This window comes from Delphinapterus leucas, chromosome 2 (genome assembly GCF_059928025.1).
Source record: "Delphinapterus leucas isolate spDelLeu-1000000601 "Yukka" chromosome 2, BTC_Dleu_Yukka2, whole genome shotgun sequence".
NCBI lineage: Eukaryota > Metazoa > Chordata > Mammalia > Artiodactyla > Monodontidae > Delphinapterus > Delphinapterus leucas.
Window position 1 is genome coordinate 32,071,976 of NC_143130.1, and position 19,304 is coordinate 32,091,279.

Here is a 19,304-nt window from a genome sequence, read left to right on the forward strand (position 1 = left end):
TACGTCTTTGTTTGATGAGGCCTCCCCACTACCCCAGCAGGGACTGATGGGCCTGTTAGTGGGTGTTCAGTGGACTTGGTAAGTGCTTGTGTGAAATGACACATTAATTCAAAGCAGGGTCACAGACATGGGTGGACTTTGTGGACGGGTCCCTGTGTGTCCTCCCAGCCTTCTGAGGGGGTTTCCTTTGGGGGCTCTGGGCTCGCCCCCTGTTTTGCACAGCTTCCCAAACACCCTCTTTGTCCCTCTTCCATCCATCACCTACTCAAATGAGAGAGCCAATAACGCAGTGTCCAGCCCAGGAGGTGGCAGGACAGGCCCCGGGCTGCAGGGACGGATGGGGCCGATGGGGCGGCAGAAATGGCAGGAGGCTAGGTCTGGTCCCCTGAGGGCCCTGGACTGAGCACAGTCCTTGAACCAGTCACAGAAGATGTTCGCTCTCTGTCCGGCCTGAAGCGTCCTCATTTCAGACAACCCAAGAGAACTAAGCCAGGGCTCTATCCACATTCCCTGTGCTCATTCTACTTCCCAACACCCGGCTTGGTCTGCCCTACGTCACCGTGGCCCACAAGCTCTGATTATCTGAGAGTTTCTCTGAAGTTTGAGACACCCACCAGTCCATGGGGGGCGGGGAGTCAAGGTCATATTTATTTCTGGGAACCCCCAGGGTCAGTGTCAGTGGACGGAGGTTGCAGAGATGAACGAGAAGGGGACGTGTAGGAAGACGAGCCTGAGTGGATTTCAGTCACCTTCCCCTCACCTGCCGAGAAGACCCCCTCGTCTGTTCCCTGTGTCCCGGGAGCTTGTGCTCACGGCTGCAGGACTGAGTTGAAAGCAGGTGTGACCATGTGTCCAGAGGTGCCTGGCAGCCCATGTCCGAGCAGCTGAGGGGGTCTCGGGCCTGGAAGACAGTGACACACGTTGCCTGATTAGCCCTGAGTGGGAGCCACCAGGATACGGCACCAGGACCCGGACCACACATTCAGTCCATTCAGCAGGATAAAAATCTATGCCTGTATCAAGGCTGGCGACTTTGAAAAGAGCAAATTGTAATCAGAGTCTATAGGCAGAGCGTTTAATAAACAGGTTCGTTTGAGGCATCGTGGAGTTTGGGTGTGTGACGGTACATTTCCCCAGAGCACACTGACTCTTGGGACCCCGATGAATGGAGGTCTCAATGGAGATGGTTTTTCTGTGGAAGCCGGGAGTCAGAGAGCCTGAGCTTGAGGAAATCGCTTAATCCTTCCACAACTCGGTTTTCTTATTGATGAGAAGGATAATAATAGCGGCTAACTCGTAAGATTGCCGTGAGCATCAGTTGAGGTAATACACCAAATTGATGCTTTATACCTTTTTCTTGAGACGTAGTCAATAAGCAATAAACACTCGGGTTACCAGCACCGAGCTGATTACAGGCACCGAGCACAGGGAGGACGTGCAGGGCTGTCCTCTTGTCGGCTGGCAGCTGTACCCCAGGTCACCCCAGGGGCTCTGAGGACCTTCTGGGGCAGGTGGAAGGCTCCCTGGGGATGGAAGAGGCAGGAGGGGGGGGTTCGCATGCCCACTCAGCTCTAACACCAGGAATTGTATGTAGGAAGCTTCTAACTGAAATTTAATTTAGTTAAATTTGGGCAAAAAGGGAGGTAGGTTCCTCAAAGTATAAGTTCTTGAACAATTTTAATGAGAAGAACTAGTAGAAAATATGAGCTCTGGGGCTTAACCCACTGATTCCTCGGGGATGAGAGAGATGGTCCTAATATATTTCATTCCAGCTCAAATTTGGGGGATCTCAAAAAGACTGTCCATCACTTAGCCTTTGGGAGTCTGGTCAGCATCCCTCTGGATCCATGGATTTCTCTGAAGCAATGCAAGTCTCTCTTGGAGGGTGGAGCTGGACGCTGGGTCCCCGGCAGCTCACAGCCCACGATGCTGCTGGGCGCCAGGAGAGGAGATGGCTGAATCCTGCAATGACGTGTTTTCACCGGGTGCACAGGCAACCGAAGTGGAGTCCACGCATCCCAAGCCCCCAGGCGTGGTGCTGACCTTGCCAGGCCCGCTCTGGCACACACCAGCAGAGCAGTGACAGCCCCACGGATGAGTGGCTCTGTCTTTGCAGAGTTGTCGTCCATCTCGAGACTCAAGGGCAGGCTGTCAGCTCACCGCCCGGGGACCAGGGCGCACAGTCCCCATCATCACTCCTGATGCATCTCGCAGAGAGGCAGGGCCTGCGGGAGTCTCGGAGGTGTGTCCCCAGAAGCTCGATGGGCCCCGAGGAAGCTCCTCGGCTGAGCCCTCTGCACACAAACCTCTCAAATCTCGAATACAGCATCCACAAGCTGTGGCTTTCTGCGCGGCCACCTTCACAGGCTGTTCCCGGCGACACTTGCTTAGGTCAAAGAAAGGATTTGCCTTCTGTTCCTCCTCCTTTGGACGAAAACACTTACGTTTTAATTAAATAAGCCATAGGGCACTCTGGAGCTTGTCATCAGGAAGACACGAACGGAGCGAGAGCCCATTACAACGAAGGTACCTCCGTCCTGGTCGGCCTCGGCCTCCATGCTCTGGAAATGAGGGTCATGACCCAAGTTCTCTCTGAGCCCTGAGGGTAGCCGCACCCCAAGCTCACAGGCTGCTGGTGCTGTGACACTGCTCCCCTAGCTCATCTCTGACCAGCTCTGCTGGGACGGGAGCTCCACAGACACACCTGACAACACACCTGACGACACACCTGATGACCCACCTGAGGACACTCTTGGAGCGTAGGAGCCAAGGGACCCGGGCCACCTGGAGGACACAGACAACGGGCGGCCCCTCAGAGGAAGGGCGTCGAGGCGCTGCAGGAGCCTGGGGGAAGAATGCACCCCCCAGATACCCCGCAAAATGAACAGGCTGTGGGTGTCAGGGAGGAGACGTGCCAGTCCAAGTGAATCCCCACCTGCCGCTGTGACAACACCTGACCTCTCCAGGTCCCCTGATGGGCCGGGCGGCCGCTTCCCCCAGAAGCCGCCTGAGTCTGTTCACTGTGCCAAGAACAAGCCCCAAGTGGAGGTGGTCCCTCCTGACTGTAGTAGCACAAAGTTCTTTAAAAAAAAAACACATCTCAATTTCAAGGAGAGGAGCCAGGCTTGTGACTCTCCCTGCATCTCAACCTGCGGTTCTAGCCTCGTCCACAACAGATGGGGGTGACAGCCGGCCAGGGTCCTTGTAGCACAGACACATGGAAGCCGACAGATGCCCCTGGTGGCGATCATTGGGACACAGACACTTCTGGCCAATGGGCCCCCGTGGAGCCTCTCACGTGCATGGATCCTGGGATGAACAGTGACCCAGAGGTATAGTGTGAGTCCATCTCACAGGGAAATGAGCCAACAGAAAACGTGTAAAGAGGCAGGTGGTAAGTGGGTTTGTAAGTTAGGACGTGTCTGGTTGCAGGGGTCAGACACCCAGCAGTAGCCTGTGGGCCATGCACGGTGGCCTGAGGCCGGGCTCTCCTACAGCTGCAGGGGATCAGCTCCAGGCTCAGAGGGCAGGGGGCTGCTCTTGCCCATCAGAGAAACGAGGGTCCTGGCCCGACCCTTCATGGTCATGCAGCCCCACTTGAAAGGCCCGCCCTTGGCTTAATCCTCTGCCGTCTCCATCTGGAAATCGTAATGATCCCTGAACAAGGACCCACGTTTCCATTTTGCGCTGGGCCCAGCAGATCCCATGGTCCATTCTGGTCAGGAGGGGGGTTCTGCTGATCAGGTAATGAGAGCCCCCTTTGGAGCTGAGAGGGGGGTCGGCCTTACCCAACCCGTAGGCCAGGAGTCAGGAACGGGCACCCCCCAAGGAAGTGGGGGAAGGAAAATAGGTGCTGAGTGACAATGCACCCTACTAAAGCAGGGGGCCTTTATCTGGCTCGTAGATGCCAGCTCATCTTTCAGCAGATGTCTGTGAACGATTAATATAGTTTATACTTAATCGTTACATGTAAAGGACACACTATTACAATCATTTCTCAGGTGTGTGTGGATATTAACCTTTGGACCAAAATCTGCATTGCTTGGTTGACAAGGGAAATATGTCTTGAGCTTAGACTGGAGTGTAAGTTCAGAGAAAAAGAACATTCTCTGTCCTGGACTCTCCCACAGACCAGTGCTCAACAGGTATATGTAGAATGGCTGTTGAACAGAACTTCAGAAATAACATGACAAGATCTTCTCTGACTAGACCACATCTTTACTCATTCACACCCACTTTTGTACCAAATACAGAATTATTTAGGTTCCTGTTCCCTCCCCCTCCCCCAGGCTCAGAAGTTCCCAGCCGTCACTTAGGAAATGCCCATAGGACTGTCCCAAGGACGTGGTGAGGCCTCTGCGGCCCCATCTGTCAGCTCGTCTCAGGTTCTGTCTCCTGGAAAGAAGTCCCTGTGATGCTGGGGGAAACGGGCTCCATGGCTGGGGAGCAGCTGTGCGCTCGTGGCCAAGATTTCCTAGTGACCTTAGCACGTGGTCCTTCGAAGTCCTCTGAAGCCCTCCAGTAAAGAAGTCTGCTTCACTTGACAGAACTTAGATTCCACCAGTGTATTTGCTCCTGGAAATGTTTGGGGTAATAATACCTGTCTTTGTTTAGCAGAACTGCTGCCCCAGGTCTTACTGCAATTCTCTAAAGAAAACCAGACGCAACTGTATGCTGACTTTGCTCGGAGAAAGGGCGGGCCACGTGCAGAAAAGTGAAGGGCAGGCGGGTCCAGCAAATCGTGATGAAACTTCAGCTCTTAGGGATAAATTGGGGACACAACGCTGAATAACGTACAGTCCGTTTCCCAGAGGCATTTACAATTCAGTGTGGTCGTAGGGTGCCACCTCAGCTGCCTGGTGGGGGCTGTGTGAGCCCGTGTGTTGATCGGGGAGGATGCCGAGGCTGGAAGGGGAGCTGAGGCGACTCGTGTACGGCACACGCGGCACCATTGCCCGTGAACCATGGTACCCGCGTGGTAACTGTGCTGCCGAGGGTCACGTCACTTCTCCCCACGCGACTTTCCTCTCCGACGTGGATGGGGGGGCGGGGGGGCGGTGGACATGGGAGGTGGACAGGGCTGTGAAGCAGGACGTCGAAAAGTGGTGACAATGCCACAGGTGCCGAGCATGGTGCTTCACCAATGGCATCCGTCCACCAGGATCCTGGGAAACAACTCCTGCCCCGCTGCCACGCAGAGGGCAAGGTCTGGCCTCCCCCAATCCACCCTGAAAGCGGAGGCCACATCCCTCCTGCTCCCATGGGCTCGGCACAATTTTCACTGCAACTCGTGGGAAAGTAGAAAACTGAGGTCCGGGCCCAGCCGGGTGCTGCCTCACCAGACACCATGCAGTCCTGTAAGCCTGACTGTCAGCGTTGGTGACACTCCGTGGTGACACTCGGAGCCTGGCAGGGCCTGGGGTCCCAGCAAAGAGTAACGTGGATTCTCCCGTCAGCAGGAGCTGACAGAGTTAGTGCCTGACAAGGCATTCTTGGAACTCTCCGACTTTTCAGGTCTTCTCAGAGCCCAAAACGGAGACACTTTCAGTTGAAGAAGCAACAATTCCAACCTCCACCCACTCCTGTGTTTAAGTGTCGGCCCCACCCGACCAGACTCAGCCCAGCATGCCCACCCCCAGCACCGCTGCCCCAAACAGTTCCTCTCTAGCACAGGGCCTGACTCCGAAAACACAGAAGCACGTCCTCAGGCAAATTAAACACATCCACGTGCCACATCTTATTACCAAACCATGTGGAATGCAAAATAAGAGTATTAAAAATGAGCCTCGCAGTGATGGGGGTGACTCACGTTGTATCCTGGGCACCGGCCGCTGGGAAGCTGGGTAACACCGGGTGCGTCTCCTCCAACAGACGCGCACAGAGCCCGCAATAACTCAAGGTATTTTATCACTGCATGTCCGCAGGCCAGGCATCAGATGGGAAAAACACTCTTGAAACAAAATTAAATAGTTTTAGATCTAATTTTACCAGGCTGAACTGGGTTGCAAATTGATTTTCGTGGAATCTAATAGAGAACACACACGTTGCCTCTTATAGAAAATCCACCTACCATGCCGCTTTCTACTCCACTGCTCGCTAGAAGTAATAAGAAACTAATATTTCACAAGGCAGTGTGTCTTGTTCTGTAAACGGCCTCTGGCTCTGAAGGAGCCGGGAGCGGCCTGTTGGGGAGCCCAGCGCAGTGGCCGCTCCGTCCGGCACCCGGAGTGCCCAGCCAGCCTGTGCTCACCGGCCTCACCTCGTCCTCGTCCGGCACACACTCGCTTTTCTGTTCATTTTCTCCTCTTCCTCTTCCTCACACCTGCCTCCAAACACAGGCAGCGTTGGGCTGTGACACAGAATGGGCATCGTCATATCATTGGACGACCTCTGCCCCCTCCTGGAGGGCTCCCTGACCCCTGCTCCCTGGGCAGGCCCCTGCCTAGTTCTCTCTCTGTTAAAGCATCCCTTATAATCCTGGTCACAGGACACAGGGACTCTCCTCTGCTTGGTCACTTCCCCAGTTTCCTCAACAGCAACTGTTAAGACTGGAGCATCTCCAAAACGATATCACAAAACCCCTGAACAGGTGAATACTGACATTTATTTACAAGGCAGTCTTAGGACACGATTATCCACACCGCACCACCATGACTCCTGCAGGCTGCCTGCAGCCCCTCCTGGATGCCTGAGAATTTGTTAGCAACTTAACCAGGAGGCTGAGAGGCGGGGTCCCGAGCCACAGACGTGGACGACACTGCCAACCGACAAGAGTTCACTCAGAAAGGAGGGAAAGGCTGCACTGTGGTGAAATCCAGGAGCAAAGGAAAAAGACCCTGTTGACCAAAATTCTGTTCAGTCCCATCTGACTAGTGCCCACGCATCCCATGAAATGGTCCTGTCTGCAGATCGCAGGATCTTATCATGAAAACAGAAGGGAATCCTCCCCCACATGAAGTCCACATTCTAGTCGGGAGAGGTGGGAAGTCAAGCAAGTGTGACACGTACTGTTGAAGATGCTGATAAAGGCTGTGCAGAAAATACAGCAGGAAGAGGGAGTTCTAGGCTGTTCTAGGCTATTCTGGAACATTCTAGATCCTGGGGTGTAGTAAGTGCTCCATCAATCTTCGCTGAATAAACAGGTGATGGAATCAACGACCTGGGTTTCCTCCCTGGGTTCAAGTAGCCAGACTGACCGGGGACAGTACTTGATGTGAAGGACATAGAGGCACAGGGGCAGGCGTGGTCGGGGGCTGGGAGGGAGGGGTCTTCTCAGCACTCTGTAGGACTGATGTCTGTCAATACGTGTGACCCCATTATGTGGGGTAATGGGGAACATCGTGGATCATTACACACGTCAGAACGGTGGAGGGCTGCTGGGGTCAGCTCCGGAAGGGTGATTAGCAGCCCTCACTTGTCCTGAGACGGTCTGCATAAAGAGACCAGTCCATTAGGGAGCTTCAAATTAATAAACATCATTTCATACATTAGCCAGGAGGTCCATTCTAAAGAGAAATAATTAAACTTGCAAATTCAGATACTAGCAGTTTGACCTGCTCTCTGAACAATTACTTATGTGATCAGTTGTTCTATTTTTGGTTATTGAAGTATCTAATTCTTGTAAGAGATAAGAAATTAGCCACATTCAAACAGCACTGAAGAAGAAAACGGTGTTGACAACCAGTCTAAACAAAGCCCGCGGAGGACAGGGCGACCTGCAGGGAGGTTCTGTCATGTCTTGTTTCTAGTTTCCAAATGAGCTCAACTCAGTACTTAAGTAATTAAAGTAATATTAGAAAATAAAATAAAAATAATACTGGATCCAGTGGCCTCTGGGAATGTAAGAGGCGACAGCATCCGCTCAAGGCCTAGAAAGCTGCAGAGAACGATGGTGCCCTGTGGCACGCTGGGTGGTGTTAAGGGGCAGAGAAACCTTTTTATAAAATGGAAATAGAAGGAGAGCTATAAAATAGAGGGACTTGTGGTTAGCATGTCTCCAAAGAAAAGAGGGAAGGGAGGCCAGAGGATGCCAGCAGAGGAAGCGCCAGACGTGTGAAGAGCCAGCAACATGGAAGGAGGACTTTGGGGACGTGAATCGCAGAGCCTGTGCAGGACTCGCCCCTCGCGCAGAGGGTTGTACCTGTCACCGTATCTGCAGGTCACTGACAACAGTTCTCGGAGGACTTGCGTGGGTCTTTAGGGTCAAATTCTCACCTCCTGAGAATTTCCTGCTTCAAGCTGGTTCTTTAACTCAATTCCTGACCTGAATCACAGGACCATCCCTCGAGGCCTCACGGGTCCTCAGAGCTGGTGAGCAGTGGAGGCTCCTGATTTCAGCCCCAAACTCCCTGCAGTTCAACCTCCCACTGGAGCCCTTGGTCACCTGCTCTCTCTGACCAGATGACCAGAAGCACCCTCCGCCCCTACCAGGGACCCCTCTGTGGACGCACGACTCACTGTGTCACAGACGAACACAGGAAACCGCAAGACAACAGGTTGTTCCTCTCGCCTTGGACGTTGGAGCTGACATCAACACCACCCCCCACCAACCGTGAGCGCCAGCAGCCCTGGAACCAGAGGAGACCGTCCCAGACCGTCCCAGAGGGGGCTTCCCACGGCAGACACCTGTGTGAGTGACATGAAGCAAGAACACATCTGTTTTCCTAACTGGAGAAACACATTTCAATCTGGGCAAAAACTTTGCCCAGAAAAGTCTACAAGACAGTTGCTACCAACCAGGGTGCTGCAGTCCAGGCACTCGGCACCTGGACAGACAAGGGACGTTTGCTGAAGGAGTGGCTGGTGGGCCTCGACCACACTGGCCAGAAGGAGGATCAGGAAGATGTCCTGGAAGCAACTCCGGCTTTCCCGTCAGGTCTCGGAGCCTGGAAAGGCCTTGGACAGCGTCACGCGGAGCTCAGCTTCCCACCTCCCAGGCCGTCCGCCACCCGTCCCCAGGTTGGCCTCTCCCCGCGTGATGGAGAAGGTGGCGCACAGCGTGTCTGGCCGCAGGGACATCGGGTCTGACACCACGCACTGTCCAGCAGGACCACTGTCCTCAGTGTGAGGGGCGGAGCCCAAAGTAGCCCTTGCACCCTGAGGTTCGTGGGGGACCCGAAAGGAATCTAGAGAGATGTCTACACTGGCGTGTGCACCACTCCCTATGGAGCATCAGAGGAGAGCGCAGGGCTTCCCAAAGGCCCTGAGCGCCCCGGTAAAGTGTGAACACACACCTTTAGATGCAGATTTTCTGCTGTTTAAATGCACTTTCTGACAGAGCCCCGTCCCGTCAGTCACATGTCAACCATCCCTGTCTTTGCCTGCTGTTCACGTAGAATGATCTGGTGTGAGCTGGTTTGTTTTAGGCTCCCACCCCCGCTTCCCAAAATAATCCAGGTGTATCTGGGATGTCTGTGTGGTCCTCAAGGCTGCTCACAGCACCGGGACCGTGGCCTGGGCAGAGCCCCCCAGGAGGTGGCCCATGCTGGCATGGGGAGGTCTTAGCCCATGACTTTGAGGGGAAGCTTCCCAGGAGGAGAACAATGTGCCTGAGAAATTAAACCACGAGGAAATGGTGGCTTCCATAAGAGACTTCTTATTGCTCCAACAACTCCTTGAGAGCCATGCTTCTAATTCCCGTGCACTGGAGGTCCTATTTTATAAGCATATTTATTAGCCGTCCTCCCAGTGGCAGGAGCTACTGCAACTCTCGCTTAGGGGATCCCTTCCTACGAAATTTGGGAGCTTTGAAGAGGAGTGCAGGCGTTGGATACTCCTGACTTCCTCTGAGTCTGTAATGGATGAGAAAGTCTCCTCCTCTTCAACCCCCATCCCAGCCCTGCACGAAGGGTCTCCCGGGTAAGCCCAGAGACCCCAGCCTCACACCCGGGCCAGGGTGTCGGCTACAGAGTCCTCACCGGCTCATTTGGAAGTTTCAGCCCCTTGGAGCATAAACATGGACGGTTATTGTGCTTTTTTCTGCTTTTCTTCTTTTAACCTCCTCTGTCCCCTCCTCCTCTTTGTCCCTCAGTGAGTCTCAAGCAGGCGCGTAACTTTCTAGTTATTTCCAATCTGTGAAACTCAGCCCAGATGGAAGTTGACCATCTCATAACCGAGTCTGAGCCCATCCAGGGAGATGGAAGGGGAAACATCTCTGTTTAATTGGCCAAAGTCGAGGTGTGTCCACTGGATATTTTAACTGACCCCTGTGTCCCCTCAGCCACAGTTTCCAGATGTCGGGTCTCCCAGGGGCAAGTGTGGGGTGATGCTGGGGACCATGTCTGGGCCTCAGACTCATCTTGGATGAGAGTTTTCTCTCCCCCTCCTTCTTCTTCCCTCCCTCCCTTTCTCTCTCTCCCTCTCCCCCACTCTCCCCTCTCCCACCATCCCTCCCACTCACCCCTCACAATCCAGAAGGTTTATGTTTGCTGCCCTCCAGCCCCCTGGGGCCCCCTGTTCAGAATCAAGACTCCAGGCCCATGGTGATGAGGATGCACCCAGACAGAGCTGCAAAGGTAGCCCCTCTGCCAGCCTGGCCTTCCCCTCCCCTAACTTGGGTCATCCCAGACTCACCTTTCAGTGGAAGTACGCTTGGCTCTGGAGCCAGACCTGTGCGCAGTAAGGGGTGGGCGGTATTATTAGCTACCAGGTCACCTCCTGCAAGATGCCCGCCCCCCCACCGACCTCCCGGGTGCCCCTGGACAGGCCAAGTCCCTCAGCACCGTTCCTTCCTAGCATTAGAGTGTGAAATTATTGGTTAGGGGTACAACTAATTTGCATTCGATAAAGATTTGTTGAGTGAATATATTAGTCTGCTCGGGCTGCCATGACAAAGGACCACAGACACAGGTTTAAACAACAGACATTTATTTCTCATAGTTCTGGAGGCTGGGAGTCTGAGATCCAGGTGTGGGCAGGGCTGGTTCCTCTGAGGCCTCTCCCCTGGGTGTGGACGCCGCCTTCTCCCCGTGTCCTCACGTGGTGGTCCCTCCATGAGTGTCTGGGTCCTCACCTCTTCTTTGAAGTCACATGGGATTACGATCTACCCTGAAGACATCATTTAATCTTAATCACCTCTTTAAAGACCCCATCTCCAAATGCAGTCACATTCTGAGGTCCTGGGGCTCAGGACTTAACGTGAATTTTGGGGGAGGACACAGTTCAGCCCATACAAAGAATGAGGAACAGACACAGGCTGGCTGCCTGTTTCAAGACCAAAAGCATGAGTTTTATGCACCTGGAAGTTTCCAGAAGAGCCTCACTCCTTGTGAGAAGCAGACCCTCTTATGTTACAGAACTCGGTGCAGACCCAGAGTCTTTCTTCGTCTGAATCCCCTTGTTCATAGATGGCAGCTTGAAAATGGCCTCTTAAAATACACATTCCTGAAAATCTGCGAGAAAATATCTTTGCCTTTCCTCCAAAACATTATTCCTTTCTCCTGCCTGCATGGAGGTTAATTATCTTCTTACTTCCCGAGGTCACCCACCTGTTCAGGCTGATTTGCGTTTGTGTTTGGATAGAAGCGGCATCCGTTCAAGACATACCTGTGTTGGGGGAGAAGATACAGTCAGGGAGGAAAGTGGGTCAAGCCTGAGGGGGGCCATCTGTCAGAGTGCGTTTTGGCAAAAGGAAAACATAAGAAGGGAACGTGTAAAGGAGGCTGTGGTTTGTAGCCCAAAGGTACTGACCGCGCTCGGCGGCTTCCAACTGTCACCCTCTTTCTGTTTCGCAGCTGAGCTGGGCTGGACGGGGCAGCGCCTGGCCCACAGACGCAGAGGACACAAGCACAAAAGCTCACTCCAAACGGCTGAAATAGGGCAGAACCCAAGTGCGTGATTGATCTAATTTTTTAAAAATAACCTATGAACTATTTAGTGCTTTGCAGTAGAAGATCAAATCCTTAGGTATTTTAGCAATTATGGTTTTTATTAAAATTTCCAGCAAACATGTTATTTCCCATGGACGGATTTTCCAGGTAACTGACATGGGCTCGTGCCACAAGACATTTTTTAAATTTTCATCTTACTTGGTAAAAACTGTTTCATAAATTGTTGATAAACACAACAGTCTGTGAAAGCAAACACGGCTTTCACAAAAGCAGGCTCCAAAACGTCGACATTTTCCGGCTCCTCGTGGGTAAACTGAGTCTCCGCAGCTGCGGGGCGTGTGGCGGGGCCTGATGCTTGCAACCTTCCGTGGCCCGCATCCCGCTCACGTGGGTTCTTGCTCCCTCTGTTTCCATATGTACGGCAGTCTGGACGTGAGTCCGAGGACCGCTCCAAAGAGCCTTATCTTTGAGAGTCTTCTTAAAGCCTTCTAAATACATTGGAGCTTCCAAATCTATAAAGTAAGCAAAAAAGAAAAAGATAAACCCACGTCCCGATAAGGGGGCCTGACTGCACCTACAGTTTACCTTTAGTCCCAGCCGTTCAGGGGTGTGTGTTGATATCTCTCTATGGTTTTAGTTTGCATTTCCTTAACGTGTACCACTGTTGAGTGCTTGGAGATGTGTTTATTGGCTATGTGAATATTTTCCTTTGTCAAGTTTCTGTTCAAGTATTTTGCCCGTATTTTTAATTTGAATTTTTTGTCCTTTCTTATTACGTTATAAGAGTTCTTCTTTTATTCTGGATAAAAATCAGTTGTCCTGATTGTAAATATATTATCCCAATCTGTGGCTTGCTTTAGTTTGCCTAACAGTGTATTTCATTGAGCTGAATTTTTTAATTTTGATGAAAATTATATTTTCTTTTATGATTGGTGCTTTCTATGTCTAAGAAATCTGCCAACACGGAGACCATGAAAGTAATCTCCTATATTTTCTTCTAGGAGTTTCATAGTATTAGATTTTATGATCCATTTAGTGAACATTTTCATTATGATACAAGATAGAGCTCAGAATTCACTTTTTTCCAAGATGGTGTACAGGTTTTCAGCACTGTTTGTTAAAAAGACTTTCTTTCACCTCAGTGTATGACTTTGAGATCTTTGTTGAAAATCGGTTGATCACACAGGTGTGATTCCATTTCTGAACCCTCCATGTTGTTCCATTTTTCTATCTTTATGTCATTACCAAATTGTGTTTGTTCTTCATTATCAATATTGTCGACCAATGGGATCTCATCCGTTTCCAGGAAACGGCTTCTGCCCCTGAAAATGCTTCCCCATGTGCTCCAGAGATATATGAAATCACATCAACTTGGGCCAGAGCCACTTATTTTGCAGTGAGCAATGAGGTTTATATCACAAATGCCCTGGACCATTGCAAGTAATTCATTAAAAACACCGTTAATATGATGGATGGTGACCAGAACTTCCCTAGAAACAACCCCTGATTGGAGGCCACCCCAGGTGCTCTCCTCACAGGGGCCAGTCCAGGTCACTGCATCTCACTCAGGCCAACATCCAGCTGGGCCCGAGCTGAGAGCCACAGACACAGCTGTGTGGCAGGGAGCACCCAGCCCTTCCAGCCACTCTCCCTGGAGGAAGACCCTCTCCTTCTTCTGACTCTCCAGTGAGAGGCTGGGAGTCCTGTTAACCAGCTGCTTTCAGCAGACCCAAACCAGAGCTGCGAGAAAGAAAAGCAGGGCCTCTATTTTCCATCAGTGAGTAACCGGCATGAAACCAGGTTTTCAAAGGTGACCGTGAGAAACACAAAGACCAGAACCAGTTGGCTACTGGGGCTCTGCTCGCCTGGAGCCAGTAGAAGTAGATACCAAACTGACAGGCACATGTCAAGGAAACAACTACCGAAAAAGTCATCGACAGCAAATATTATTTATTAGAATTTTTCTAAATAGAAAATGTAATTCCTCACCCTTTTTCCTAATGACCTTGTAAAGGCTCGGTCTGGGGGAATTCCCTGGCGGTCCAGTGGTTAGGACTCTGCACTCTCGCTGCCAAGGGTGCAGGTTTGATCCCTGGTCGGGGAATGAAGATCCCGCAAGCCGTGCGCTACGGCCAAAAATTTATAAATAAATAAATAAAGAGTCGGTCTGGTCCTTTCTTAAGAACAATTGTTTCTCAGTCAGAGGGTATGTGCCTTCAGGGTTAAACATTTCTCTTTCATGGAGTATCGTGGCAGGAGATGGTAGTTGGAGCTTCAGGTGGGCTGACTCAGCAGCTTTGGTGCTTCCTGCCTGGTTTGTCTGCTGGGTTTAAGCCGGCCCGTGAAATCCAAAATCCACCGAGGAGTGGATGGGGCAAGAAGGGATAGGGTTCACAGAAAAACCACAGGACGTCCAGTCAAATTTGAATTCTTTTTTATTTTTTAAATTGTAGTAAAACACGCATAACATAAAACGTGCCATATTCACCTTTTTAAGCATGTAGTTCAGTGACATTAAGTCCGTTTGTATTGTTGTGCAACCATCACCACATCTGTGTCCAGAACTTCCTTATTTCCTCAAACTGAAACTCTGTCTTCACTAAACAGCTCTCCCCCTCTCCATCCCACAGCCCCTGGGAACCACCATCCTCCTTTCTGTGTCTATAATTTCTACTTCTCTAGGGACCTCATCTACGTGGATCATACAGCGTTTGTCTTTTTGTGCCTGACTTACTGAGTTTAGTATAATGTCTTCAAGGTTCATCCGTGTTGTAGCCTGTGTCAGAATTCCCTTCTGGGAATTTTTAAGGACAAATAATATTCCCTTGTGTGTACAGATCACATTCTTTATCCATCCACCCATCCTTCCATCCGTGGACACTTGGATTGCTTCCACATTTGGCTATTGAGAATTATGCTACTGTGAATGTGGGTGTACAAATACCTCTTTGAGTCCCTACTTTCAGTTCTTTTGGGGTCTGTACCCAGAGCAGAGTTGCGGGTTTCACAGTGGTTGAACCATTTTACATTCCCACCAACAGTGCACAAGGGTTCCAATTTCCCCACATTCTCACCAACACTTGTTACTTTCTAGGGTATTTTTGATAGCAGCCATCCTAATGTGTGTGAGATGGTGTCTCACTATAGTTTTGATTTGCATTTCCCTAATGATTAATGACGTTGAATATCTTTTCGTGTGCTAATGGCCATTTGTATATCTTCTTTGTAGAAATGCTTATTCAAGTCCTTTGCCTTAAATTTGAATTTCAGATAAACAATGAATAATTTTTTTAGTGTATGTATGTCCCACATGATATTAGAGATGTATATACACAAAAAAGTATCTGTTGTGTATTCAAAACTCAATCTTAACCAGGTGTCTTGAATTTTTATTTGACAAATCTGGCCACCCTAGAAATCGAGAACTCTGATGGATGGAAAACAATATTTAAGTATTTCACAATTTGGCTAAGGTGAGCTCTGAATTCTTTTAGTGTGTTTTTGTGGGTGTCTGGCTGGTAGCCCTGCTTTATTAGAAGATTGTAATTTCATTTTGAGATGCTCGAGACTAAATCATTTGAGCTTCACACTCTTTCTGGGACATTATTGGGCTCCCTTAATGAAATTATAACTCAAGCAAAAGATTTCATTCTCGTGTAGTAAATTAGCTCGGCCATGAGGGTTTGGGGAACTGGGCCTTCCCTGGGCTTATTCTTCGTGTTCGGCAGAGTGAAGAGGTAGCAGGCCTTCTGTATTTGAGTTATTTATTGTTCTCCGAGTGAACATTGTATTGTTGCTCGTCCCTAACGGAAACAACAGCTGTTAACAGGCTCCTGAATGAATTTCAATGTGAACTCCCCTGGCCTCTGGAAAGCTCAGCTAAAGAGAAAACAGGCTCAGAATTGAAAGAAAAAGAGTAAGTTTCAGGCCTGAGTCTGGACACCTGGAGGCTGACTGCATAATAAGCGGCCAGTTGACGTTTCCAGGAGAGATCACACTTAGATGAGCCCCAAACCGGAGCTCCTTTCCTACGACAGAAGCAGACAACGGCAGCATGATGCACGGAGCATGTTAAAGTGTCCCTGACGAGGGACCCTGGACAACCCGGCCAAAGGCAGGGCAAGGGCAACCCCATGGCGACCCTGTGACACACTGGATGAGCAACAGGGATTCTGCCTTCTGCGGTTTTCTAAACATAGTCAAGGTTCACATGGAAAGTCACGAAGCTGCAGCCTCGAGGGGACAGAGCTGTGAGGGGCAGGGGTCTAAGCACGGCGGCTCTGGGGGTGTCGGGGCTGAGTTAGTTCTCCTGTGGACTCACTTCTGGTTGGGGTTAAGGTTAGGGTTAGGGGTTAGGGATTAAGGTTGGGTTAGGGGTTTGGGTTAGGGGTTAGGGTTAGGGTTAGGGTTAGGGGTTAGGGGTTAGGGTTAGGGTTGGGTTAGGGGTTTGGGTTAGGGGTTAGGGTTAGGGTTGTGTTAGGGTTAGGGTTAGGGGTTAGGGGTTAGGGTTAGGGGTTAGGGGTTAGGGTTAGGGTTAGGGGTTAGGGGATAGGGTTCGGGTTAGGGCTCTGATATAAGGAGCTTTCCTCTTATCCCTTCAGTAGTCATTCTTTCATTTCTCCCAGTTGGGCTTCAACCCACCTGTCCTTCGTCTCTGTTCAGAGGGAAATAGCTGAGCACGTTGGTCCCATGCGCCACCCCCTCTCGGGTCCAAGTTCCCCTCTGCACTGTGCTCAGGAGGTCTGCAGCCGGGACCACCCCCGGGGCTGCAGGCAGGGGGTCCCTGGGCTCCTCTCCCACTTCAGTTACCGCCCCCACTTCAGGGGAACCTCTAGGGCCCCTCTCCGTTCCCTCCTCCTGTTCAGTCTACTTTTGCTCAAACAAACAGTAACTATATTTTACAGGTTCCATAAGTCCTTTTTTTTTCATGCCCTCAAGCCCACAAATAGGTTCTCCACTACTGGGGAGAAATAGTCTTGGCTCTGTTTGCAGGACTCTCGTTTCATTGAGGCATTTCTTCACTGGCCTTAGCTCCTCTCTGTGAAACGTCCTTTGTCTGCAGGCCCTGCCCACCCAGCTCCCTGCAGGCTCAGGCTAGGGGGCTGCCCTGCAGATGGTGACTTCGTTTTGAGGGACATGGAGATGCCAAAAATAAGAAAAGAAGATGGAAATCATAAAGTTTAAAATTGAATGGAGAGGGGAATTTGATAAAATGCTGTCAGAAATTCAATAAAAGACTGAACCAGAATGAAGTGGCTAAAACAAAAAATGACCTTTCAACCTCCCATGTCCAAACCCTCAGTAATAAGAACATATGAAAGCACTGAGTTTTTCTGAAACTCGATGTCAAAAGTGCATTTCCTATCCTTCTTTTCTTTCCAGACAAAGTGAGCACGCTGTCCGCCTTCATCGCTTCCTTCAAGCACGTGAGCCCCGGGGCCGCACACACGGAGGATGAGGACAACCTCAGTAAGCAGACCCCCTTCCCCGAGAGCCAGGGTCCCAGCCCCACGTGCAGAGGGGGGACCCCAAAGGCTGAGACCCTTGGGGTGGTGGGGGGCACCACCTGGGCTTCCCAGAGCAGGAGGACCTGCTCCCACCCCCCTGGGATCCCTTCCCCGCCTAGGATCCCATCCCCCCTGGTATCCAATCCCCCTTGGAATCCCATTCCCCACTGAATCCCATTCCCCCCTGGAATCCCATCCCCCCCCCCAGGATCCCATCCCCACCTGGAATCCCAATCCCCCCGTGGAATCTCATCCCCCCCCATGGAATCCCATTCCCCCCAGATCCCATCCTCCCTGGAATCCCGTTCCCCACCCCCAGGATCCCATCCCCACCTGGATGGTAGGAAATATTAGCAGTGACTGTGTGATTGAGAACTCCAGGTTCTGGAGTTCTCAAGAAAAAAATCTAGTTCTCTGGGACCATCCCTTCTCTCTTTCCTTTATTTTTTCCCCTCCAAACCAAAAAGGGGAAAAAAAGAAAAGAAAAATGAACACAGCCTGTTTGAACAGTTTGTACAATTATTTAACAAGGAAAGAGCTGGACGGGTGCCTGCAGTCGAAACAATGTTTTGGCTCATGAAACCGGAGAGACAACAAAGCCGAGTGGGGTGGGGACTGAAAAGCCGGTTGGGGAGTGTGGAGGAGACCCCAGAGCAGACAGAGCATGTGTGCCGATGAGGGAAAGTCCAGGTGTGTCTGTCGGGTGGCGCACCCCCTCTTGCTTGTAGAAGGAAAACATGGGGGATGAAACAGTCCAAATGACAGGAACACCTCTTGCATTTCAGAATTACCTGACAGGTGGTTACCTTTGCAGCTGGAGTAAGGCCTGTGCTTGTGGGGAGCGAGAGACTACCTGCGGGTCACTGGTTTTTGGTGGGGCCAGGAAGCCACAGCAGGAGGGACTGGCCCTGGAACGTTGTCGACTCCGCCTCAAATTTTAAGAAACACGACAAGCTCTCATGAATATCCCCTTCCCACAAAACACAGTCACCAACAAGATGGGAAGCTGAGGCTGTTACCCTGACTGTTCCACAAAAGCAGAGTCACAGAACTGAGCAACCTCAGTGACCCTGTGGTTTGAGCCCTTGTTTCCTAGATGGAGGCGAGTGTGGAGGGTGTGGACAGGGTGCCAGTGGGTCAGAGCATGGCCTCCCCACTGCCCACAGGCCCGACCTCGCAGGTCCCATGAAGCTCCAACGGCTGGTTCTGTTCTCTCCTGACCAAAATTGGAAAGTTTCTAGGATTTCATTAACTTAGTTAACTTACTGGTAATTACTTCAGTAATGTGGAACACACATGCACACCTTGTCTTACCACCCTTCTATTTACTGCGCTTCACGGATACTATGCTTCTTACAAATTGAAGGTCTGGGGCCACCCCACATCAAGCAAGTCTGTCGGCACATAGTTTTGTCAGAAGTAATGCCACTGCACACTTTAATAGACTGCAGTCGAGTGTAAACATAACGTTTATGCCCTGGGAAACCGGAAATCCATGTCGTTCGCTTTATTGCAGTGGCCTGGAACTGAACCCACCATATCTCTGAGGTGTGCCACATGTACAGACACACACACATACACACACACACACACACACACATTTACTTACACATATAAAAATACACACGTGCCCCCAAGCTGACCTGGACGTGTGGACAAAGCTATTTGATAAGCACGTGGAATAGATGCCTTGAGGAAGAAAATCTTACTCTGTTTCATCCCCTTTCCTGCTCGAGCTGCTGGGACCCTGGCTGAGTCTAGTCTCCCCGCAGGAGCCCTCTCTCCCCATCCAACGGCAGGGGAGCCTGACGGCTGCAACACCAAGCTCCAGTTTCACAGCCTTGGGCAGTGAATCTATCCCTCAGGGCATCAGTGCCCGTGTGAGGGGCGGGGAGGGTGGCCTGGTGATAGAGTTGAGGATGGAATCAAGTAGGAGGATGATGCACGAGGATGTTTTAGGCAAAGACCT

General features: G+C 51.0%; 1 protein-coding gene across 1 annotated transcript in view; it reads left to right on the plus strand.

Moving 5' to 3' along the window:
* Positions 1-19,304, plus strand: part of ADARB2 (adenosine deaminase RNA specific B2 (inactive)) — a 364,216-nt gene that overhangs the window by 239,701 nt on the left and 105,211 nt on the right. Inside the window, exon 2 of the mRNA XM_089906613.1 lies at positions 17,211-17,297. Coding sequence (XP_089762739.1) covers positions 17,211-17,297 — 87 coding nt within the window. The remainder of the gene's footprint in view (positions 1-17,210; positions 17,298-19,304) is intronic.